The 25,452-nt window shown below is 29.4% G+C and overlaps 3 protein-coding genes across 6 annotated transcripts; 2 read left to right on the top strand and 1 right to left on the bottom strand.

Moving 5' to 3' along the window:
- The first annotated feature begins 4,653 nt into the window (after positions 1 to 4,653).
- LOC109808558 (putative serine/threonine-protein kinase WNK10) lies at positions 4,654 to 8,726 on the top strand. Of its 2 annotated transcripts, none has more exons than XM_020371602.3 (7): positions 4,654 to 5,170; positions 5,966 to 6,003; positions 6,149 to 6,376; positions 6,463 to 6,683; positions 6,775 to 6,932; positions 7,037 to 7,439; positions 7,600 to 8,726. In XM_020371602.3, the coding sequence occupies exons 1-7, from the start codon at positions 5,054 to 5,056 to the stop codon at positions 8,466 to 8,468; spliced, it is 2,034 nt and encodes a 677-aa protein (XP_020227191.1). In that variant the 5' UTR covers positions 4,654 to 5,053; the 3' UTR covers positions 8,469 to 8,726. The 2 variants fall into 2 exon arrangements, with proteins under 2 accessions (XP_020227191.1, XP_020227190.1); XM_020371601.3 differs by having other exon boundaries at positions 4,656 to 5,170; positions 7,597 to 8,726.
- A 7,196-nt stretch (positions 8,727 to 15,922) lies between these two features.
- On the top strand, positions 15,923 to 16,517 carry LOC109808658 (calcium-binding protein KIC). Its single transcript, XM_020371738.3, has one exon. It carries the CDS (start codon positions 16,060 to 16,062, stop codon positions 16,417 to 16,419), a length of 360 nt encoding a protein of 119 aa, XP_020227327.1. The 5' UTR covers positions 15,923 to 16,059; the 3' UTR covers positions 16,420 to 16,517.
- A 3,006-nt stretch (positions 16,518 to 19,523) lies between these two features.
- LOC109808657 (serine/arginine-rich splicing factor RS31) lies at positions 19,524 to 22,270 on the bottom strand. 3 transcript variants are annotated; one of them, XM_020371735.3, is made up of 6 exons: positions 22,143 to 22,270; positions 21,810 to 21,947; positions 20,653 to 20,765; positions 20,315 to 20,538; positions 19,889 to 20,206; positions 19,524 to 19,801 (listed from the first exon to the last, which is right to left on the bottom strand). In XM_020371735.3, the coding sequence occupies exons 2-6, from the start codon at positions 21,913 to 21,915 to the stop codon at positions 19,771 to 19,773; spliced, it is 792 nt and encodes a 263-aa protein (XP_020227324.1). In that variant the 5' UTR covers positions 21,916 to 21,947; positions 22,143 to 22,270; the 3' UTR covers positions 19,524 to 19,770. The 3 variants fall into 3 exon arrangements, with proteins under 3 accessions (XP_020227324.1, XP_020227325.1, XP_020227326.1); XM_020371736.3 differs by lacking the exon at positions 22,143 to 22,270 and adding an exon at positions 22,078 to 22,100; XM_020371737.3 differs by lacking the exon at positions 22,143 to 22,270 and adding an exon at positions 20,893 to 21,325 and having other exon boundaries at positions 21,810 to 21,965.
- Positions 22,271 to 25,452: the final 3,182 nt, after the last annotated feature.

The raw sequence follows: 25,452 nt of genomic DNA, 5'->3' as shown, positions 1-25,452 counted from the left end.
CATATATTCATAAAAAAAGTTCAATTCACATCCACATCAACATTATAATATAGGAATTACATCATTAAATTTAATAAAAGTTCAATAGGGAATTCGTAGGTAGGATAAGGCCTACGCACGTCCTACATCCGATGCAATACCTCTAGAGGACCACATTGGTCTCTATCTGAATCATGCCCAATGTGATCGAGTCCACACCTAGTGAGAACACCACCGAGAGCTCTTTGGAGTGTCCACGCCTAGTAAGAGTTAGCTCACACCTGGCAAAAGCATCACATGGAACCCCTGGAACTTTTGTGCCTAGCGAGGGTCATCCCACACTCGACATGAGAGACACCGAGAGCAAACTTTGCTCTTTGTCTCAACGATGCTCAGAATGCCCCAAGTGGTGCTTGACAACATAGCAAAAATCACACATTAGAAAACACAAAAATTATAAGACACACACCAATTCACTAAATACACAATTCAATCCATAGAAGTTTTCCAAACCACATAATAAACATTCTAAACAACATAATTTATGCATATAATTTCATACTCAGACAATCTCTTCGTTCAACCCCCAATGCATTTCTTCAGGGTTCTCGTAGGAACTCACAGGAACATCAAAACATATAATTTACAACCCAATTTGAAAATTACTAACACACACACACAATTCACATCAATTAGAACAAGAAGTAAAACATATACAATTAGGGAAAATCCCTCATACATGAGCATTCAACAAACACAGGACTGGGGTTCAATACTTCTTATTTTTGACCATGTATTATGGGCCTAGTAGTGTAGGATTTGACTATTACTAAGGCTTGTATTTTTTGGGTCTTGTATTTTGAGCCCTATAATTTAGGACTTGTAGGCCTTGTATTTCTTGAGCCAAGTAGAGTAGGTATTTGGTTTTGATGGGCCTTAGAAGTTGGTTTAGTCATTTGGGCCTAAACCCTAAACCCTAAACATGAGTACACATTTAATTTGAATTGGTAGCCATGTGGTCGATCATGTTGTTAGACACACATGGGCTACCAAATGCAAATGCAAATGTGTTCTATATGGCATGCAAATGCACAATTCAAACTGCTAGATCTAGTTGCACATGGGAGCACATGTCAATGCCTTGGTTCACACACCAAATTTGAATTTTGAATTCGAATTTGGCGTGCTACATGCTAGTTTAGCAACTACGGTTCATTTGCGAACCATAGTTAGCTTAACTTCTCTTAGAAGCCACCAAGATCTATAAAAAGGACCCTTTCCTATTCTATTAGACACTTTTTGGAGATCTATGATATTTGAGTGCATTTTCTCTCAAATTTCTCTCTTAGAAGTCCCAATGAGCTTAATTAGTGAACTAGGTTCCATTCCTCTTGCCAATTTATAAGAGATTTAGGAGTTGTCTTGGCTTGATCACCTCTATTGGAATGTTGAACCGAGAGTTCTCTTTGTTCTTCATCCAAATCCGATTCAATCATTAGAAGGAAGCTAAAAGGAAAGTGAAGCATGGTCTGATTAGCTTCAATTGCTTAGCCAAGGTAAGGCTTTTTCCATCATTCCAATACTCGACATACAAACTCATGTCCAGAGCAATGTTTCTCACTCCCCCTTACCTAGATAAGCTACAGACGATGGGTGCATGACTCTGAGGTGATTTTCTTCCTGTTCCTGTTCTCTGAATTCTAAAGTGCGTACATGAAAATAGGGCGTAAAAAGGATTTGATTAGAAAAATCCTCTTTTAAAAATCCTAACCTTCCTTTAACCCTCTAGCTAAAGATTACTAATCACAATTATCCTAAAGATCCATTCGCTTTTTAATAAAATATTATACTATTCTTTAATAAAATATCATATAATATATTCTAAAATATATTACATAATTAAAACAAATATTAAATGGTCCCAATTAATAAAATAAAAATAAAAAAAATTATTAATAAAATATTTATATTATATTTTATGAAAAACGGGGTATTGCACTTAGTGTGTTCAAACCCATGTTCGACCTCATTTAGGTAAAGAGCCTTTGCTTGGCTCACGTCTTGCATCACTCTATTGGTGTTCAACATCATTTAGATAAAAAGTCTTTGCCTTAATCACATTTAACATCACTCAACTTGGGGTTCGATGCTACCAAATCAAAGATCTCTCCTCTAACTCATGTCCATCACTACCAATGACGCGCCCAATGTCAGTGAAACAGTGAGCCTCTATCCTATATCATGCTCAGTGACTTGAAATTGTGTCTAACGTGATGATGAATTCTACACTTGGCAGATTCATAAATTTGGCTTATCCGCACTTGAAATTCAAGAAAATCCAACATGTAACACCATAAATCATATATATTTTTCATAAATAGTCCAATTTCAACCAGAAAAACATGCAACAATCATATGATCAAGACACCAATTTTCTCACCAACAAAGCTCAAAACACCAAAATCTCACACATAACAATTTCACTTCCTAATCATCAACACAACCATGAATTTAGATGAAGTCAAGTACATACAACTCTATAATTCATAAAAAAAACTCAATTTCTAATTTCCCTTACCTTTGAATCAATCTAAAAAGAGGTAAAAACGAAGTAGAATGTCCACTTTGAGCTACTTCAAACCACCGCTATTAATTACTTTGATTCTTGGCCCTGAAAGCTTTGAATCCCGACTAAGAAGAATTCAAATTGATCAAACTTATCTCTGTTTATAATAACTTCAAATTTCCTGAAACTCACAAGAATTTCTAAACTCTTAGTGTTTTTCAAACAATTAAATAATAAATCACCACAACACATAATTTAATAAAATCACAATTGTTAATGATGCATGGTGTTACATTTTCTTTCCTAACACATGCACAAAGAGGAGCCAATTATGTTGTCGAAGGGGATACTTCCATAAAATGTAAGTGGTATGCTTTGGGAGTTCATTCTCATGTTTCTCATCATAATAACGAAATCATTATTCATAAAAGGAGTGTTAGAAACACACTCCTCATGGTACACTCTGTTTTATTGGTCAAAATTTATTAAAAATCACAAATTCAAGTGAGAGTTGTTTAATAAGGTTCAAGTCCCAACAAATTTTATGTTTTTAATAAATTTTAACCAATCAAAAAAGTGTGTTAGAAGACGTGTTGCTAACATTTCTCTTATTCATAAATGTGTTTAGTTCTCAACTTAACCTCCATGTGTTGAATATTACCACTTTATAAGTCTTTTAATCTTAGTGGATTCATTTTTCCAAATCTACCTTAGAAAGGTCATGTGAACCAATTAAAGTTATCAAAATCATAGGACAACCACATATATTTTGATAGTATAAATGAGTTGTGTTCAACCAAGAAGGAGTTTATAGTATAATTAATCTTATGGAAGTTACCACCTTCTTTATCTAGTGTTTACACCAAAACTTTTCAATGCAAATCCAAAATCAAAATTTATATGAAAATAAAAGAGGATACAAGCAGAGTGAATGAAGTGTAGGAGGGACAATGAAAAAAATTGATCTTAAAATTAAATTAATCTTAAAATTAAAATCAACAACATTGGCATCATTGGGGCTCAAACCAAAGACCTTCAATGTGTTCGATTGACATGATAACCTACATCATGACACTATTATTGTTGTAGGGAGAGTATAATATATAATTATAGAACCAGTTGTAGATAAGAATGATGGAGATAAAGAGGAGAATAAATTTCATATTGTAAAAGATTGAAAATAAAATATTTAAAAAAACAATTTTTTTATATTATCTAATAAAAACAAGTAACACCAATCATGATATAATAAGAAAATGATTAATATTATGTACACAAACATAATAAATTATATAAAGAAAACAGAACCACTTACTCCAACAGTAAATTTTGGTAGATTTATTTCACTCAATAACTCATGTTTTATATCAAATTTCAATAATTCAATCGTTGAATTAAAAATTCTTAATGTATAAATCAAGTTTATAAAATTTTTAAAAATTTAAAAAACATATGATACAATCCCTCCTTACTTATTTTTTTCATCTACAATTGATATTCATTTTAGAGAAATCAAATTTAATTTATTTTTTGTACTGATCACATTACAAAATTCAATATTTAAACACAATTATTATGATAGTATACAATCTAGCATTCCAACACTAAAAGAAATCTATTTTACCTTCTATGCATTTTTTATTAAAAATTATATTTAAATATAAAACATATATAAAATGTATGCAACAAGGAAAAAAATGAGAATAAAAACAAACTTTAAAATAATTCAAGAGTAATAAAATCATAAATACATTTAAATAGTAAACAAATAATAAGAACTTGAAAAATAAACTAATATATTATTCTTATGAAAAGTAAAATATATTCAAGTTTTGTTTTGTTATTTATAGTGTGTTTGGAAATACGTTTCCACACATTTAATCACGTCCGTCTGAGATAAAAACGTGAAAATAAGAAGCAAAAATATTTTACTTGTCCGTACACACTCTTAGTTTTCACTTTTCAACTTCTCTCATTTGACCTCTAAAGTCAAATCTCATATTTCTTCTTCTCAAACACAAATTTTTGCACAAAATTGGCTCTAATTTACCACCCACCTGTTTGTCCCCCCTTTTCTTTTGCATCCATTATTTTCTCGTTTTCTCTCTCTTCTCGCACCAACCATAATTCTTCGTTTTCCCACTTTCTTTTTCTCCTTTGATTCTTTTCCTTAGAAGATTGGATAATGGGAGACCCATCTGGTAAATTTTGAACCTTTTAAAGGTTTTGGTACCTGGGTCGGAGCAAAGAATGAACTTCAAAAGGAAGGTGGCAGTGTTGTGTTACGTTTGAGAATGAATTTTTGCTATGACATGGAGGGTTGGGTTTTGGATTTAGGTTCATTACCTCCAACCATTGTCATTGAATGTCGATTCCAACTACGATCGACATTTGATTCATCCTTTGTTCGATCCCAACCTTTCTTCATTCCAATCATAAACTAGGCTCCATCCAATAAATATAAATAAACAAAAAAAAGAAACAATTTGTGTTGTTTCAACTACCAGAATGAATTCTGGTATTATGTTGGCATTGCCTCCCATGAGCAATGTGTTCAAGACAAAGGAGCCTCGTGATTTTGAGGAAGACTTTGCGGAGAAAGATCCAACTGGACGATACATAAGGGTATTATGACTTGAGTCACATTAACACCATTTTTTTGTTATTTATTTTTTAGATTCAATTTTTATCAACTTTAGTGGTCATTCCAAATTTTATTGAATGTGTGTGTGTGAAATAATGGTGTTGTTTATTTTAAGGGATGGATGGTTGATGTGTTTTAATAACTTAAGTTGTAGTGAAAATATGCTAGTTTAGCTAAAAAGGTAGGCAAACAAATTAGGAATAAATTTTAAATTGGAGTATTATAGTTTCACATATACTAGCTTTTGAATAAAATGTAATTTGATGTTGATTAGTCTTTTTTTTCCATAACTTTTGAATTACAAACTTTATGATGTGATGGAGGATTTTTTATAGTATTTAATTTGAATAAATTATGTCATGCTAATGACTCTATATCATGTGCTAAAATATACCATGTTGTTCATTTTGAATTAGGGATTCTTTTTGTTAAGCTTGAAAATATTGTTATTATTAGAGAAAAATAGTTATAAATTGCTTATTTGGTATTTGACTTTTTTAGGATATATGTGTAATGAATTATCATGGTATAATCGTGAAAAATATATTCACAAACTAAGTTTTATTTTTTTTATATTATAAACCGTGTTAGTGATTATCATTTTTAATACAAGTGTAAAACTTTTTTCATGCTTAAAGCACAATTAAGGGCATTAATTTCAATATGCTCACATCGTTCAAGGAAACTTGTTTACTTATTTTTAATGATTCTATGATTCATTTGTTCTTTATGCTTGTTATGAATTTGACTTTTTTTTTCCTCTTGTTTTGTCCCAGTACAATGAAATTTTGGGCAGGGGTGCCTTTAAAACAGTGTAAGATTCTATTACCTATTTTTTAAAATTTATTATTATTATTATCATCTCTATTTTGTTATTTTTCTTTCTAGTTTTCAAGTTTATTTTGTTTAATACTTTTTTCTAATTAAAGCATGGTGTTTAATATCTTTCTCTTTTGCAGTTATAGGGGTTTTGATGAAGTTGATGGAATAGAAGTTGCTTGGAACCAACTTAAGATCGATGGTCTCTTGCATTCAATAGATGATATTGCAAAATTGTATTTTGAAGTTAATCTATTGAAGTCTTTGAATCATGAAAATATCATTAAGTTCTATGATTCTTGGATTGATGATAAGCAAAACACTGTTAATATGATTACTGAACTCTTCACATCAGGAAATTTAAGGCAGTAGGTTCTCTTGATTTTCTCCTTTCTATTATGTTATTTGGTTGTAATGGGCACATACAAAATTATTGTACACCTTTGTATGACAGATATCGTAAGAAGCATACATATGTTGAAATGAAAGCTATAAAAGATTGGGCTAGACAGATTCTTCAAGGCTTATTATATCTTCATAGTCACAAACCACCTATTATTCATAGAGACTTAAAATGTGACAACATCTTTGTGAATGGAAACCAAGGTGAAGTTAAGATTGGGGACCTTGGATTGGCAGTTGTCATGCAACAACCAACTGCCCGAAGCGTTATTGGTAACATATTATTTAAATGTTATGTTTTTAACATATTGGCCCCATATGACACTAAATTATGCTTTTGTTTGCCTTTTCCTTATGTTAAAAGGGACTCCTGAGTTTATGGCTCCAGAACTATATGAAGAGTCGTACACTGAACTTGTTGACATTTATTCTTTTGGAATGTGCATATTGGAGATGGTTACTCTCGAGTATCCCTATAGTGAATGCAAAAATCCAGCTCAAATCTTTAAAAAAGTTACCTCGGTGAGTAAATCAATTGTCAACATATCCTTATTAGTTACAATTGCATGCATGTAAGATGAATAATTTAACTCATGTATATAATATTGTGATGTATGTCATTATAGGGCATCAAACCTGCTTCCCTTAATAAGGTGAATGATCCTCAAATTAAGGAGTTTATTGAGAAATGTTTGGTTCCAGCATCTAAAAGATTGTCAGCAGAAGAGCTTCTTAAAGATCCATTTCTACATGTTGAAAATGTTAAGGATCCCATCCTTTTCCCTCCACAACCACCTAGCAGAACACTAAGAGCTATGTATTCATTCAAGTCTAGTTCTCAATCTATGGACATGGATGCTGACTACAAACAATTTTCTTTGAGTATTTGTTCTGAAAGAAACCAAGGAAGCTCACATTGTCCTGTTTTTGAAGTGCAAAGGGCAAATAAAAATAATGAATTTAAGTTGAAAGGGACTAAAAATGATGATAACTCAGTATCATTGACATTGCGTATTGCTGACACATCTGGTGAGTATTTGGTATTTTCTTTACCTTCACTTTTTTATTTTATTTTATTTTATGTTTCAAGGTGTGGTAACCGATTAGATAACACCTTAATTAGTTTTTGACATGTTTTCTTATGCCTTGAATTTTGACATTTGAATGGTGTTTGTTGTTTTATTAGCAGGTCGAGTAAGGAATATACATTTTCTCTTTTACCTTGATACAGATACTGCTGTCTCTGTGGCCACAGAGATGGTTGAACATTTGGAGTTGGCAGATCATGATGTACCTGTTATAGCTGAGCTTATTGATTACTTGATAATGAAACTTCTTCCTTGGTGGAAACCCTCACCTGATCATTACTCATATGGAGAATTAAGTCTTTATGGTCCAAATATAGATAGTCAAACCTTTATGGCATGCCCATGGGGTTCTGTCCTAACTGGTATTCCATCTGAATCTGTTATTGACCAAGATGATTTCTCTGGGATTGACATAATTCCCAAAGATGATTTTGTGGTAGCTAAAATGAGTAGTTTTTCAAAAAATGTTGATAATGCAACTTTTGATGGTGATTATAATTCTTCTAATTTAGTTAACTTGGAAGACCGATATTCACAAGGATCTAGAGCTTATGAGATGGATGCTGGAAATACTAATGTGAAAAATGATAACTATCATGATTCTAATGTTGATGTAAGTTTTAAATGCTTAAGTAGGTCTATCTCTAAACTTGAGGATAAAGATGCATATTTTGAGGACTATAAATTGCAAGCAGAAGATTATTCAATTGGGGAAGAAATAGTGGTAAATGAATTTCCAACAAACATGGGGGGAGTTCTTGGAGCATCTACTAATGTTGAGAGTCCAACAATTAGTTGTTCTTATTTATCTTCAACAGATGAAGACATTGATCTTGAGTTAAAATTTGAACTTCATGTAATCGAGTCGCATTATCAACATTGGATTGATGAACTTAATAAAATAAAGCTAGAGGCATTGGAAGCCACAAAAAGGAGATGGATGGCCAAGAAGAAATTGGTTGTTCTTTGATTTTGAGCATGCTAGTTAACCTCTTTTTTACCCTTGTCGAATTTGCTTCATTGTAAAGTTTGTGATCTTAATTGTAATTTCTATATTGGATGTGGCTCTTTTTAGTGGAAGTGAGTGTTCTTACTCTCATCCTTTTTTTTATTCATTGGAGATATTTTTCAATCTCTCATTGACATAATTAATGTAGGAGAATGTGTCTTAAGAAAATTTATAATTCTAAAAGACACGTTTTAATAGAGATTTTTTATTATTTGAGTATATTATTCATTATTATAGCTTTACATGTTACGATTGTTGCATGTCATAAAACATCTCTCTCCTCTAAAGTAAGAATGTACAAATATAATCAAATTAAATGTTTTACTTTTTGTGTAACAGGAAAACCAACATTCCTTTACATTTGTTGAAAAATAAATATTTCTTTTATATTTAATTAACCAAATTTAATAATAATTTAAATCTAATTTTCTTCGATCACATTTAAATTTTAACCAACTAATACAAAATAAAATTTAAAAAAAAAAACTCTTGATTTTTAAGATTCAAGTATGAAAACTATGATTCATCTTTACTCTTAAATTTAAGAACTAGATAAATATGCAATTTAATCATAAAAATAAAAACATGTGATTTGAAAATGTTGTAGGTTCTAATATCAATTAAATTTTAGCCATCCATTTCTTAACTTCAATTTTTGTTTTTACGATGATGTTAATTAATTAATAAAAAAAATATTAACAATACACTTTAATGATTTTTTCCTCATATATACTTTTTTCTGAAGGCAATCATATTTAAAATATGATTGGATATTAAACATATATACTCTCAATATACTTTCTAATATATGACAATACATTGTTTTAAATTGAAATTCAAGTAAGTTTTCAGCCCACCCCAACTAAAACAAACTTCAATATATATATATATATATATATATATATATATATATATATATATATATATATATATATATATATATATATATAATGAAAAAAGCATGTATTAGGTCTTTTATCAACATACAAAGTCTTTTATACCAATTTATATGACATTTTTTACTTTATAAAATTTAATTTAATTATGTTTTTACCTGTCAAATATTATAATTGTGTGATTTTTGTTTTTGAGGTTTTAATTGAATAATTTTAGTTCATAAAGTATTATAATTATGCAATTTTAGTTCACTAAATTTTGATTGAGTAATTTTAGTTCCTTAATTATCAAAATTATATAATTTTAATCCTCTCATAAAAATCTAATAATTTTAAATTTTTAGATATATATAATATTTTAAAAATATATAATTATTGACTTATTTAAGTTACATATATTATAATTTTCATTCATGTATCAAATAATATATATTTATTAGTAATAAATACATATATTTTTTTATATATTATTAGTATTATAATATGACTGATAAGTAATATCAATATTATTATTAGTATAATATTTATAAATGAATTAATAATTTTAGAAATATAAATTAGTATAAATTAATATAGTTTTAGAAAAATATAAATATATTATATAATTAAAATAAATATATTATAAAAAAAATAATTAGAAATATTGATATATCATATCATCCGTTAAAACTACATCGATAAAAGTTATTAAATTTTAAATGAAAGACACTAAAATTACATAATTGAAACAAAATTAAATTTTTTTAATTAAAAATTGGAAAATCTAAATTGTACAACTTGTTACATAAAGAACTAAAATTGATTAAAATTTAAAAAACTAAAATAGTAAAATTGTAATTCTTGTGAATAAAAATCTATTTAAACTTAAAAATTAATATATATTTTTCGCGAATTCAAACACTCTCACTAATATCAACATACTGACGTGGATGTGGCTCCATGTTAAAATTATATATATATATATATATATATATATATATATATATATATATATATATATTTGAATTAACCTTAATCGTTCCTCGAATTCTTCTTGAGAGGAGGCTGATGCTAGTTCAACCATAATCTTCCTTTTGTCAGCTAAAAACTGGGCTTCTTGTTCAGCTAATTTTTTTTATGGTTTTGAGAGGTCTTGATGGTGGGAGAAGAGTTATTTTTTGTCCATTCATCAATCTTTTTTTGCTTAATAAATTGATGTCGAACTGTTTCCACCATTTAACTTTAATATTTCTTGTGAGAATTTTTGTGCTTTCATCATTTCCTTGTCGGTATAAGTAATCTCATGTTGTAATCCAAGTAATGTTTTGTGAGGCTACAAACGATATCATCCTGTAATTTTTTTGAAAAGAAGTTTTTGTTTTAAAATAGTCATAATACTCTGAGACTTCTGGGGGAAATATTTCTTTAATTGGTCCCCAAATTTGAAACCAATTAAGAAACCATTTTGGAAATTTTAATGAGATTCCTCTTCGGAACCAGAAAAACCATGAATGTGTTTTGGGTTGAAGGTATAACATGTTAGTCCATGCTAACATGTAATCATAATAGGTATAGTATTGGGGTTGGAAGTCTCTGGAGAAAGACTTTCCTTGATATATGGGTTGATTCCAGTCAGAAGGTGAAAGGATCTTTTGTATTTTGACTTTTGAGAATTGTATAGATCCTAACTCATCTTTGGTATGGGTTAATTCTATTGAATCGGTGTCTACAAGAATGAATTCATAAAATAATCTTTTATGGTAGTAGGGAGGATAATGATGTTGGCCAGTGAAAAGTTTTGTAGCTAAGGCTGATGGAGTCAGGTCTCTCCATTCAGGTTCAACTATAATGATATCAAGATCATAATCCTTTTGGACATAATCTTCATAGTAGGATGTAGATCCTGTAGGTGTATCTACTAGAGGAGTAATTCTTGATATTTTTGAGGGAGAAGGAATGTTCTGTGGCTCTGGACTTGCTCCTAATGATATGAGAGGGTTAAATCGATTGAGTAAGGGAGATTTGATAGCTTTTAAATATGAAGGATTGAGGGATAATTTTTTTTTTGATGATATAGGAATTTCTGTCTTGATAGAACTGGGTAACTTTCTTGTACTTGTCGGCGAGGCCGATAATTGTCTTGGGGTACTGGTTTGACCAGCTTTGATAATAGTCTTGTCGGAACTAGATCTCACGGGAGATCCATATTGATCTTTTGAGCTTTTAATGCTTTTGCTCATTGTCCTGTAAAAATTCTCTTGTAAGATAATCTGGTAATGTGTTTGTCTTTCCTTTGATATGTTCAATTTCAAAATCGAAACAAGATAATAATGCTTGCCATCTTGCAAAAATATATTTTGAAACTAAATTTTTAACATCTTTTTGTAAAAAAGATGGGGTTGCTTTGCAATCAGTTCTAATTAAAAATCTTTTTGAAAATAAATCATCTTGAAATTTTTGAAGACATAAAACTATAGATAAAATTTCTTTTTTGACAGTGGAATATTTTTGTTGAGCTGAATGCCAAATACCTGAATGATATCTGACAATTTGTTCTTTTGAGGTGGATGATATCTGTTTTACAAAAAGATGTTAAAAATTTAGTTTCAAAACATATTTTTGCAAGATGGCAAGCATTATTATCCTGTTTCGATTTTGAAATTGAATATATCAAAGGAGAAACAAACACATTACCAGATTATCTTACAAGAGAATTTTTACAGGACAATGAGCAAAAGCATTAAAAGCTAACTTCCTTTGTATTAGTTAAAAATATGAATATTTCTTGTATACTAGGAACCTCATTTCTATCATTATTATATCCCTTTAAGGTTACATCAAAAGGATTAGAAACTCAAGTCTTAGAAAATACATTATGCTTTGAGTTTATACATCCTCCAAAAACAAGAGAATTAAATCTTTTAAAAGAAAATGCAACAAGTATAGGTTCTGAGCCATACAAATATAATTTAGTTATATATATATATAGGGGAATGTTAATATACTCCCACCTATTTTTTAGTTGGAGTATGTTAGCAATTTACACCAAAATTTTAGGACAAGAAAATCACTCATTTATTTTGATTTGGTTAATTTGTATAAAGGATATTATAGTAATTTAATTTAATTTTAAAAAAAATAAGTCTTTTCTCTCTCCCATTAAATTCCTTCTCCAACTCATTTCTGATTCCTATTAAATATCTTCTTTAACTTATTTATCTCTCTCTTATTAAATTCTTTTTTTAACTCATTTATCTCTCTCCTATTAAATTCGTTCTTTAACTCATTTCTCTCTCATTTATCATGATATTTCCCCTCTCTCTCTGAACAAATAAAGAATTAATTAATAAAAATTGAGTTAGAGAATGAAATTAATAAGAGAGAGAAAATGTTTTGTTTTCTTTTAAACTTAAATTAAATTACTATAATATTTTTTATATAAATAAACTAAATCAAAATAAATGAGTGATTTTCTTATCCTAAAATTTTGGTGTAAGTTACTAACATACTCCAACTAAAAAATAAGTGAGAGTATATTAGCATTCCTTATATATATATATATATATATATATATATATATCTTACAAGTACGAAACAAAAAACAAAAACATCTTACTGATATTTTTGTATATTTAATAAGGATAATGATAAAGGTAAAAGGTAAAGCATGACCCTTTATTTTGATTTGAACTTAGATGTTTCCCACATTACGCTGTACTTCTTCTGTTTTTTATTCATAGTCATTTAAGGTTTTGTACGAGACTTAAAAAATTGATTGATATTTTAAATTTTAAAAATATTTATTATTTATTTTTTTATTTTACCCTCTATTTTTTTTATAGTATTTCGTTAGAAACATATTACCCTTAAATATAACATTAACTTTACCTAGATGGTTGGAAAAAAAAATAGGTAAACATTAGAAATAAATAGACACATTGTTCAATAAATATACATTAATTATCAAAGATAAAAATAAGAGAAAAAAATTAATAAGTCATTAATTTTAATAAAATGACAATGAAAAAAAAAACAATAAATTCTGACAAAACGACTATAAGTCGGAGGAGTATTAACTAAGCATCAAATCAGAAGCATTATTCTCATGCTTAAATTGAAGAGGACATGTGCTTCAGTTTGCATGATTGTATTCGATACTTGCGTTTTCATCAATCATTCACTAAACACGAATTGATTCGGAAGTAGCCTACAACAATTTGGAAAATATTTTAAGAAAATTCCAACATTTCTACCTTTCTTGTTTTCTTATGTGGAAAGGGAATACCATCCCAGTCATCGGTGACAATACCATTTGAAGAAACTTTATAATTTCCTTAATTGTCTTTTTCGGTCTCTAAAATCGACTGTTTTATTATATCACTATTTTAGTATATGGAACTGTATAGCATCAAATTAGTGATTGAAATTAAAAATTTTCTAAATAAATTATTAAAAATATAATTCATCATGACATTAGTTCAAAAAAAATTGTGATTTAAGTGTTAATATTAACATAAGTATAGAGGTCGAAAGATGAGTAAATTATTAGTTTTAGAGACCCGGATGGAACTACTTTAAAGTTTAAGAACTAATATTCAAAGAATTCAAAATGGGAATTTACTTAAGAAAAAAATTAAGTATTCATTATTTATGTTCAAACTTAAAATCAAGTAATTAGGCTATACATATTGCATCCCTTAGAGGTATTAATTAGAGTTTAATTTTTTTAATATATATATAGAGAAGATGGATTCGTTTACTCTGAGAGTAAGCTTATCTAGATTTATTTCATTTAACAACTTATGTTTTACATTAAATTTTCAAGATTTAATTATATATTAAATTTAAAGTTCTTAATTCATAATTTAAATTTGCATATTTTTTTAAAAAATTTAAAAATTATTTAATACTTCATTTTATTAACCCAAATCAACGTATAAAATAATTTTATGATTATCCATCAATTTAAATTAATAAAATAAAATATTAAATAATTTTTAATTTTTTTAATTTATATATTTAATTTATGTATTAAAAATTTTAATTTTAATAGTTAGATCGTTGAAATTTGATATAAAATGAATTATTAAACATAATAAATCTAGTTATATAAGTTTTAATTTAAATGATCCAAATGATGTATATCATAAAAAGAATTAGTTTTGATTTAAATTCACACAACAACACAATGATATACTTTAGTTGAGAGTTGTGAAACACGTAAAGAGTGCATCGGTTCAACCTTCCAAATAAAAAATAAAGGGGAAAAAGAAAGACACAAACGAAAGCAAGTTAAAAGCTAGTGTTGTGATGTTTTACTATTTCGTAAAAAAATAAGAAGACAGAAATATTATGATTGAGAATGATGGGCATGTGGAAAGGTTACCATCTTGGTGTGGTTTACAACAAATAAATTATTATGGCACTTGTCATGTATATGATTGATTGAGAACACGACAGAATACAAAAATCTGATGGATATAAGTAGAAGAGGAAGCTTCATGGAAGCCAAACTATACAACAGTTTCTGCCGCTGAAGATTACGTCTTAACAAGAATATCCCTCTGTTCCCACCAAAGGCACCTTCCTAGAAACCTTCCTAAATAGATAGAATATCTATTAAAATCAAAATCAAATAAAAATTCAATGACAGAAATTAATACATCTAACTGTCACAGGCAATACTCTAGATTCCTAAGTCCTTGACTTGGTACAATTCCCACCTCTCCAATCCAACTTAAATATTGATCCTGTGAACCTCATCATAACCACTTCATTTTCTTTTGTGCCCTTCATTACTCTTAATTAATTAAAGTATTACCTAATTTTTATTTTATTTATAGAATCTGCCCCCAATGTGTGTTTTGTGTACCTATGCATGAAAGTGGATTATTGTAGCACAATAAAAGGTGTGCATCAGGTTCAGGGCTTGTTTCACATGGGGACTTAAAATTACACTTATGTGAAACAATTGTTAGGAAGACCTAAGACCTAATAGTCAATAGCTCCCAAATAAATGGTTAGTCTCGTATTAGAACTTGGTTCATTGATTACTTTAGTCACAAAAAACAAACCAATGGGTAAAGCCAATCAAGAATACAACTTGCAAATATACGGCTGAGATCACAAACACAAGCTGACCAAGTTGACACCATGAAGTACAAAAATGGCATCAAAAGAGAAATTATGGTACAAAGTTCAAGATTACCGTCCTACAAAAAAACACACACACAAACGCACAAAGTTTAATTTGGCCAATTTCTATTTAACCAAACAGATTTTTATTTTAAAAAATTGTAAATTAAAAAATATTATTATCTCCTAGAGATTATATCTATTCACGTGTCTATACTTTTAACCAATATTTATATAAATTTATAGACGAATTTTACTAATATTTTCTTGTAAATTAAAAATTTTGACATTACATATTGTAAGATTAACTAAAATCATGAACAAGTGTGATTTTAGAGCATACAATAATTTCTCAATTACAAGAAAAATGTTCCAAAAACAATGGACTTTTACATCTCTATATAAAAGGCCATTGTATTGTCCAAACGAATTCTCATTGAGTCTTCATTCCTATACAACACAAAGTCTTCCAAAGTGACTCTCTCCCTCAACCAATCTTCCCAACTTTCTGAAGCAGAAGGACAAGGAAAGGTGCTATTGAAATGGAAAGAAAGCAGGAGAACATGGAGTTTGAGGACTTGTTGCCAGTGATGGCAGAGAAGCTTGATGTGGAGTCCTTTGTGTCAGAACTTTGTGGAGGATTCAGGCTTCTATCAGACCCACAAACAGGTTTGATCACAAGTGAGAGTTTAAGGAGAAACTCGGCTCTTCTTGGCATGGAAGAGATGAGCAAGGAGGATGCAGAGGCTATGGTTAGACAAGGTGATCTTGATGGCGATGGAAAGCTAAATGAAACTGAGTTTTGCATCCTCATGGTGAGGCTTAGCCCTGGAATGATGGAAGATGCTGAGGCATGGCTAGAGAAGGCAATTGATGAAGAACTTAGGAAATCCTCAAGTTAGACATGTTATTATTGCTCCTCTTGGAATATCAATTGTAAGTTATGATATTATGTATATTTAATGATCTTATCAGATTTATGTTGCTACAATTGGTGAAACTCATCTTTGTGCTAAAGGGTCTTTGGTTGCTATTGAAATGAATTTCTCCGATGAAAAAATATATCCCCTCGGTTCTATAACTATCATATTACAAGAAAAAAATAAATATTATATTAATTTTTTTAATGTATTATCAATTGTTCATTTCATATTTCTACTTTTAATAATATTATGTAAAAAGTAATTTTTGTATTGTATCATGTATGGTAAAAACAATTAATTATAAAGGTAATTTTATAAAATTATTATTTTCTTTCATCTATTTTTTTTTTGTGTGTAAAATAACCTAAAATGTCATTTATTATAAGATAAAAAAAGTATACTTTTAATCACATTATTAGTAAAAAAAATATACATTAAATTTACTGATAATCTGTTCCTGAAAACTTAATTAATCGCCTTTAAATGATGATTAAGATGATACTCATACTAGTGATGACTTAAGTAATGTGTTTGTCCTATTAAAAAAAGAGAGAGAGAGAGAGAGTAAGGTGTCTGTTTTTTTTTTTTTTTTTTTTTTTTTGCAATTTTACCAAACTAGTGAAGAGCAGTTTCACTTGATGGTTTCATCTTCATGAGACATAAAGAGGCGATCTATATAGTTATTAATGAAATAAATGATTAGGTTGGTCTTTTTGCTAAAACCAAAAGTCAATGAAAGACCAAGCGGGGAAAAATCTTTAATAATTTTATGCACAATGTGTGGACATAAGAGTTAAAGAGGACGGAGTTGCGTTAACTTTCAGCCACAAATTCAGTTAATTCATGCCAACAAAGATTCATCATTTATCAAGGATAAAAGTCAAAAGAATGAGGGATAGTTTTTGTTATTTTCTTTCAAAGATGGCTTTCCTTGTTAAGAGCAAATATCATTATTATTTTTGTCTTGATTTTGACTATAGCAATGCACAGTAAAAAATTATTATGCGAGTATTTTGAAATTAATTTTTTTAATGAATATAAACATATAATATAAAAAAGATGTAAAAATAATAAAATTCTAATGCATATTTATTATTTTTATTATCAATTACTGAATAATAAAGTTGAATAAAAATTTTTATATTCAACTCGTCTTATGTCTCAAATATTCATTAAATTTTAGATCAATTTGTTTAAAAATAAGTTTTTTTGGGTGAGTAATTTACAAATTCATTTGGTGGTTCTCAAATTTACAAAATATAGTTAACCAACTTTGAAAGATTAAAATTAAAAAATTGTTGCACGTCATAGAATTTATACAAATCTTTCCATTATGCAAAATCATTGGCTGAACATGAGTCCCTTACTTAGCAATCACTTTATAAAAGTGTTTGATACATATAAGTTGAATTCAATAGAAACTCAGTCTTCTTTATTTATTACTTGTCATACTAACTCATTATTACTAAATATTTAAATGCTCATTTACTTAAAAATCTATATAACATGAGTAAACTAGTCATTTCATGTTATATATATATATTAAAAATTATTTTTATGTATAAATGATAAATGAGAAGTCATACTCGTTTATTGTTGATAGAATTTTAAACTAAGCATTTTGTCTACCATTATAATTGCATTGATGACATGAAATGCATATTAGTATAAAATTATCTGCATTGGTGATAGTCACTCTACTATTATATATAATTGTTTTTAAATTCTAAATTGTAAAATTAATGTTAAATTATCAACATTGATGACTCAACTCTACTATTTTTATACATATAAAGATGAAGATTATTATTATTATTATTATTATTAATCTGACCCCTCTAAAGTAAAGAAAATACACTCGCAATCAATAAGTAAAAATTAATGGTTGGTGCAAAAAAAAAAAAATTAAAAGTTAAGGATTGAGAATGCTATAAAAACTAAAAAATACATGTATAATAATTTTGAAATTATTTACAGTCTCAATTATTGAATTTTTAGTTAACGATTTATAGTTATATTGTATCCTCCAAATCTCCGATGTACATTTCTCTCAGTTTAAGAAATAAAGCCAAATTCATTGATCTAGTTCCTCTTGCTCTACCTAAATTACTATTTGTGGAATATAAATTTTGTTGTATAATAAGACTCTCGTGGATGCTGACGACAGAATGATGTTATTGCCAACAATCAAATACTTTTAACAAAATACTAAACAACAAAAATTTATAATACCTGAATTGTGCGAAAATTGTTTTGCACGTATTTTAACATTGTCGAGTGGTATATAATTTCATCATCATACAAGCCTTTACCTATAACTTTATTATTAAGCAAATAAAAGAAAAAATCTTAAAACGAGCTTTGTTTGAAAGGAAAAAAAAAACCTGCTTTAAAATATTGGAATAATCAAATAAATTTATAAACATTCTTTCAATTCTTTCCCATTTAAAATTGCAGCTTGTCTATTCAATATTTCAACAGCATTGGTAAAGTAGACAAAAAATAACATTGTTAAATCACATGATTTATAAGTTTCATAGATTTATTTATATATCAAATGATACAAAGCTATTAAATCGATATCGATTTCGTTATATAGTCAAATCTTGTCAAATCATGCATAATAACAATGAAACGAAGCTTTTAAACAATCTACAAATAATAATAAAGAATTATTTACATTTACTTAGGCAACTCAATCAGTAAAGATTATTTAAAATGACCTAAAACATATATTTTTTATAAGTTTTCAAAAAGCCTATTCTAATCCAGTGTAAATTTTTGAACTAGTTCTATCAAGTTTTTAATCACCCTTTAAAGCGTCGAGGTTGAGTGTTCAAGCAATCAGCAAATGATATAGCTCTTAGGGGCACAGTCTATATCTAACCATTACTGATAGATATGATCCTACTTATGTGTCCCAAATTAACAGGTAAGAACGGATTCAATAACAATAAAGTTTGTTTAGATACAAAGTAGAAAAAACTTCTCTACCAAAAATAAAGAGTATTTTTTGGTAAAAAAAAAAACTTTTAAAAATGCTTCTAAATTTGTATTTAAACAAACTCTGCAAACCAGGGCACTAAAAAAAATTAAATTCGATTGTAGCAAAGTACGGTGTCACTGCAAAAAATATGCATCCATAATTTGACACTAAACAGTCTCGTGTTTTAGGAAACATTAGCACTGTCTGCCAAACAGCAAACACGCATACCACATTAAACCGAGAAGTACCCTTACTACATAATGTACCACTTGCTATTCTAACAACTAGAAAGTAAAACAAAGTACCACAGGAGCGTTGCTTCTTACCCTAAAACCAGAAATCACTTATGTTCTTGACCTTCGCACCGGTGAGCGACTGTAAATAAATAACATAATAAGTAAGCCCTGAAAAGACAGGGAAAACAGTTGCAGGTGTGAATTAAATTGACTATGATGAAAATACCTGCGGTATCTACCATATTCAGGACTCCTATGCTTCCCATAATCAGGACTCCTGCGCCTTCCATAATCAGGACTCCTACGCCTACCATAATCAGGACTCCTACGCCTACCATAATCAGGACTCCGTCTATCTGGTCCACCGTTATATCTATCATATGCAGGGCTGCGAGGACGGCCATAGTCAGGACTTGGCCGCCTTCGATAAGCTGGACTGGGCGATCTCTCATAACCTCCTCTTCTAGGACTGTCATAATTATCACCCCTCTCACCGTCATCCCTCAGGGCATACTCCACAGACACCACCCTGTCCAAGATCTTACTGCAAGTGTATTGAAACAAGAATTTCATTATCCTATGCAGTAAAATTAAAAAATAAAAATAAAAACAAATTTTTTTTACAACGAAATAATATAATCCCACCATTTACCTCATATTTGTACACTCTAAAGCTTTGGTAGCATCTTCTTGTGTTTCAAACTGCACAAATGCAAAGTTCCGCCGAATTCGAACATGAAGAACATTCCCATAAGGTTCAAAGTGTTTTTCTATATCACGAACTCTAGTACGGATTGGGTCAAAGTTAATCACAAAAAGGGTTTTTGTTGGCCTCTGGTTTGCCTTCGATCCATCCCGATGACGTCCACGTTCACCCTGCCAAAAAATCCCAGAAAGTTCTTTTAAACTCAGGTACAACACTGTTAATAGTTTCATGACCTCATCAATAAGTAAATAAAACTGAAACATGTCACAGAAATACTATCATACCCTAGCCCACTCCACAGACAGCCTTCGCTTTTCATGACCAAATGGAATATTGTCAAGTGCACGAATTGCTTCTTCGGCATCACGCTCATCCTCATAATAAACAAAAGCAAAACCTGCAAAGTAACTAGTATTAGAGGCATAAAAGATTATGAAAGACATCAAGCACATTATCCCTCACCAGAAGTACATCAGCCAAATCAGGAAATCATTTTCCCTGTCAAGAACAAAGGAATACAACACCTGAATATAAGTGAGGGCTGATGCACATGAAGCTGTAGAGGCGTTGAATGGGGAACAAAATCATGATTGCAATTAAAGGTTTAAATCCAAAATTCAGATCTGAGACTGCCAAGCATGCTTCTCCATTCAGACAGCACAAGTGATTTCAGAAATAGAATGGCATGACTTGACAGAATTTCATTGATCCCCTATATTCAGTGAAGCTAGGCATGACTTAATAAATTGATTGATGATCCCACTAAGAACATTCTGGTGAAATGTCAATGTTGGGTGATGATGATGAAGTAAGTGAGTGACGAATGATCAGATGAGAAAATGCAGATCGGTAGGTAGAAGGAGGGCAGACAAGCAGGAAGGTTTCCTTCCAAAAAAAAATTGGCAGAGGTTGGCAAGCCAAGACTTTGCTCAGCATATTTCCCCTTAGTAGAAGTTCCTGCGCCAAAAGAAACACTTAAAAACCAGAGGATTTTCTTTCCAAATTTCCCACCAGGACATAGGAACTGGACATTCAAGCCACAAATGCAGCCATATGTCCACATCCAAATTCCAAAACATGGTCGTCCCAGTATCACTAGCTTTTAGATGAACATCTTATTCAACTACAAAATACTGCTTACTAATCACACACTAACTTCACACAAACAATGACAACTGTTGCCATAAAAAACTGTCCCCATTGATCCTAGACGACACACAATATGGGGAACCATGAAACCAGTTTGACAATTGATCATTCTAAGTAAATAAGATGCAAATTCAAAATGGAACGACAAGATAGGATTTGTTAAACGAAACAAAAAAAAAATCCAAACTACGTCATCACTAGACAAAGGAAACTACTTGAAAAAATTAAACAAATAAATTCCCATTAAAATATTCTAATTGCACATGAAAAGACACAAACCCTAAGGTTTTACCAGATTTCATGTCCACGCGGTCAATCCTGCCATACTTTGAGAACAAGCGTTCAAGCTCTGATTGACGAGTATCATACTCCAAGTTCCCAGCAAAAATCGGCCTCATCCTGTTCTCCCAATTCGCTTTCAAAATCAAATCTATTTCACACAACAAAACCAAGAAACAAGTCAAGAAACCCTAACACTCCAAAATTCAAACATAACTAGCGAGATGAAGAAAAAGACTTAAAATCCACAATGCCCTAACCCTAGCACTGTTATAACTAACCCAACTTAGATGTTTCAAGAAATCCAGGAGGTGAATGAAAAAAGAGAGAGAAAGAGAAACCCTACCTGAAAAAAAAAAGCTTTGGAATTTTTTGGGTTCGAAGAATGAGAGAGATAATTTTAAATTAATATAGTAGTCAGGTGAGCTGAGTTTAATCCAATTCCCAAATGAGCCCAACACAAAAACCCTAATTTTTTTTATGGTGATTATTTTGGATTGTTGATGAATTTAATTTAACTAGATAGTATTTTAATTTGTATGATGAATAAATATTTATTGCACATAATTAAAATTTAAATTAAATTATATATATAAATAAATTTTATATTTGAATATATAATATATATTTAAAATTTATGATAAAATTTATATTATAGTAAAGTTTTAAAATATATAAATTTAATTCATAAATAATTATAAAAATAAAAATTGAATTAGATATTAAATTTTAAAAAAAAATTTATTCAAGAAAAATTCTTAATAACATTGTTTGTGTTTTATATAGAGAGATTAATTATATTATTATATTAATTAATTACTTTTATATTATAATTCATAAAAGTTATTATATGGAACAAAAATGATTTCAAGAAGTAATTTTTTTTAATATTATTCTTTCTAGATTTGTTTTTAAAATGTTAAATTTTATGTAACTAAATTTTGTGCAATTTGTAGAAATAATGTAAACTATTTTTTTTTTTCACCTTCTCACAACACAACACAATGACAATGTGAGAAAGGTGTGGTGAAATAGAAGGTGTTGAGAGAGGAAGGAAGAGTAACGAGCAGGAGAGAAAAATTAGAAAAGTAAACAGATAAAAAATCTAAATTATTTATTTAAATATTAACATATCTCAGTATAAATTAAACTTGTTTCCCATGGTTGAGAGACTTGTATCTGCCTCCCACACTAGCCAACATCACTATGCATGTATTAGTCACACTAATCATGTATTAGATATAAATATGTATATGCCTTGAGATTAGATCAATAAAATAAAATATAAAAAAAAAAGAGTTACATTTGAAGGTTGGAGGAAGTCATGACTATTAGTAGTTGCCTAGTTAATGAGGACAATGGTGATTTTGTTTGAACTTCCACAATGAAAGAGACAAGGTGTTTACTATTTTACTGTGCATACACACACATGCACTAGCATACACACAACTTATTGCATCATGTATAACTAAAACAAACTATTGTATGTAAAGTTTTTTAAAAAAGATTTAGAGTGTAAATACTGATTATCATCTTGCTATTATTTTTGTAGATAATAATTTTCAATTACTAATGCTGGTATATAAATATTTTCATTTTTTTTGTTATTTATATATATAAAAAAAAGTGGCATTGTTTAAATAAGTAAATAAATTTTAATTGAGTAATTTATTAAGAAAAATAATATTAATTTGAGTTATAATAATACTAAAATTATCACTCGTGTCATATAAAAAATAAACAATTTAGTAATTAAAGTTTTATTTATTTTTTTTTAGTAAAAAAATTCTAAAAAACATTATCATTGAACATATGTACTTTAGTGTCACATATAAGACACTGGATGTTCAAAATTAATATAAAAATTTAAATAATGTTTTAAAAAATCAAAGTATTTTAAACTAGTTTTGTATATTAAAAATAATTAACATAATTGATATTTAATTAATATTAATTTTAAAATTAATATAGTGATTAAGATGTTAATTTTAATTAAAATATTAGTCACTTGATATATGTATGACTCTACTCTGTCCCTATACAGTTCTACATTTGTTACTTATAATCAGTATAATTTGACATAACTCTCATACTATATGAAAACTTAATATTCTACTTCAAGAATCAACTATACTCAAGAAGTTTTCAACAATTAGGCTGGCAAAGTACTAATTCACCATATTTCCACAATGAGATATTCATCTTTTTAAAATAACATCTCTCATCTGATCTTAAGTCAATCAATACAACTCAACTACATGCTTGAAGCATTCACAACACAATTACTTCAAGAATAAATTTCATACAACTCTACTATAGTTAAACTTTCATTCACAATTTAACTTACAACTTTAAACAACTTAAACATTATTATACATCATTCCAAATCAATGTATAATTCGCCTTTGGTTCGTCCACACCGGATACCAATCCACTTGTACATGACGTGGATAAGGTAGAGAGTTCTTATATCAATCACGTCTGATGTAGCTAAACCTACACCCAACCCTATTTAGGTAGAAAATCTCTCCTTGACTCATACCCGACAACACAAAACATGCATTCATTCTCATCTAGACAAAGAGCCAATGTCTTGATTTTGCTTGACGCCAATAAATTAGGATTTGACACCACCAAGTGAAAAAGTGCAAAGGACAATCATGCCTGATGCCCCTCAACCCACGTCCAGTGTGACCAAGTTAGAGAACTCTCCTCCAACCCATGTCCTATGTTATGAATCCTGCTCTTGACATTAGTGAAGTAGAGAGCCTTTGACCTACATCATGCCCAATGCGATGGTGAATTTTGCACTCAATAGAATCATGTTTTTGCTCCAAACCACTTGAAAATAAGCCACAACCAACATGCAACAAGTAATTCTACTCAATTACAACCTACTCAACTCATTTTCATCAAGACCTACAACATCCAATCATACATAATTCAAATTCAACAACCCATGGCACCCCTTAACCCACACTGACGTGACCAAGTTAGAGAGCTCTCCTCTAACCCATGTTTGACACTACCAATCTCATTCCTGACATTAGTGGAGCAAAAAGCCTCTAACTTGCATAACGTTTTTGCTCAAAACCACTTGAAATTAGCCACAACCAACATGCAACAAGTAATTCTACTCAATTACAACCTACTCAACTCACTTTCATCAAAACTTACAACATGCAATCACTACATAATTCAAATTCAACAAATTCTTCTCCAAGACACCAAAACCCCAAGAACAAGAAACCCCATCTCAAAATTAACGATAACACAACCACCAAGATATATAATTCAAGCAACAATTCAATAAAGATCATCCAAGAGCTTCCCTTATCTTTGAATCACCAAAAATAGAGGTAGAAGAGAAAAATGTGACTCTTTGGGGGAACTCTGCACTATTGCTTCACATACTTAGATTCTTAGTTTTAGAAGCTTTGAATCCCTACACAACTATTCAACCTCACTCAAGGAAAGACTTTAGAACTCTCTAAGGGCTTAGAAAAAAAAAAGAGAGGAAGGAATTCTAGCCCCAAAGTTGCTCTCTCTAACTCATATGTAGGTTTCTTAAGAAATGAACTTATGAAATTTAAGTATTAAGAAAAATCTTTTATATCTTTCCCTATATTTGATCAACTTTGACCTCAACTTGAAAC

The sequence above is a fragment of the Cajanus cajan genome, chromosome 5 (assembly GCF_000230855.2).
Source record: "Cajanus cajan strain Asha chromosome 5, NIPB_CcT2T_4, whole genome shotgun sequence".
Taxonomy (NCBI): Eukaryota; Viridiplantae; Streptophyta; class Magnoliopsida; order Fabales; family Fabaceae; genus Cajanus; species Cajanus cajan.
Note: the sequence above shows the minus strand (reverse complement) of the source record. Positions and strands in the feature narration are given on the sequence as shown.

Coding starts and splice junctions, on each gene's coding strand:
- LOC109808658 (XM_020371738.3), top strand. CDS start 16,060: ATGGAAAGAAAGCAGGAGAACATGGAGTTTGAGGACTTGTTGCCAGTG.
- LOC109808558 (XM_020371601.3), top strand. CDS start 5,054: ATGAATTCTGGTATTATGTTGGCATTGCCTCCCATGAGCAATGTGTTC. Junction 5,171..5,965: donor CAACTGGACGATACATAAGG/GTATTATGACTT, acceptor GTTTTGTCCCAG/TACAATGAAATTTTGGGCAG. Junction 6,377..6,462: donor ACATCAGGAAATTTAAGGCA/GTAGGTTCTCTT, acceptor TTTGTATGACAG/ATATCGTAAGAAGCATACAT.
- LOC109808657 (XM_020371735.3), bottom strand. CDS start 21,915: ATGAGGCCGATTTTTGCTGGGAACTTGGAGTATGATACTCGTCAATCA. Junction 20,766..21,809: donor CCGCGTGGACATGAAATCTG/GTAAAACCTTAG, acceptor GTTACTTTGCAG/GTTTTGCTTTTGTTTATTAT. Junction 19,802..19,888: donor GAATATGGTAGATACCGCAG/GTATTTTCATCA, acceptor ATTTATTTACAG/TCGCTCACCGGTGCGAAGGT.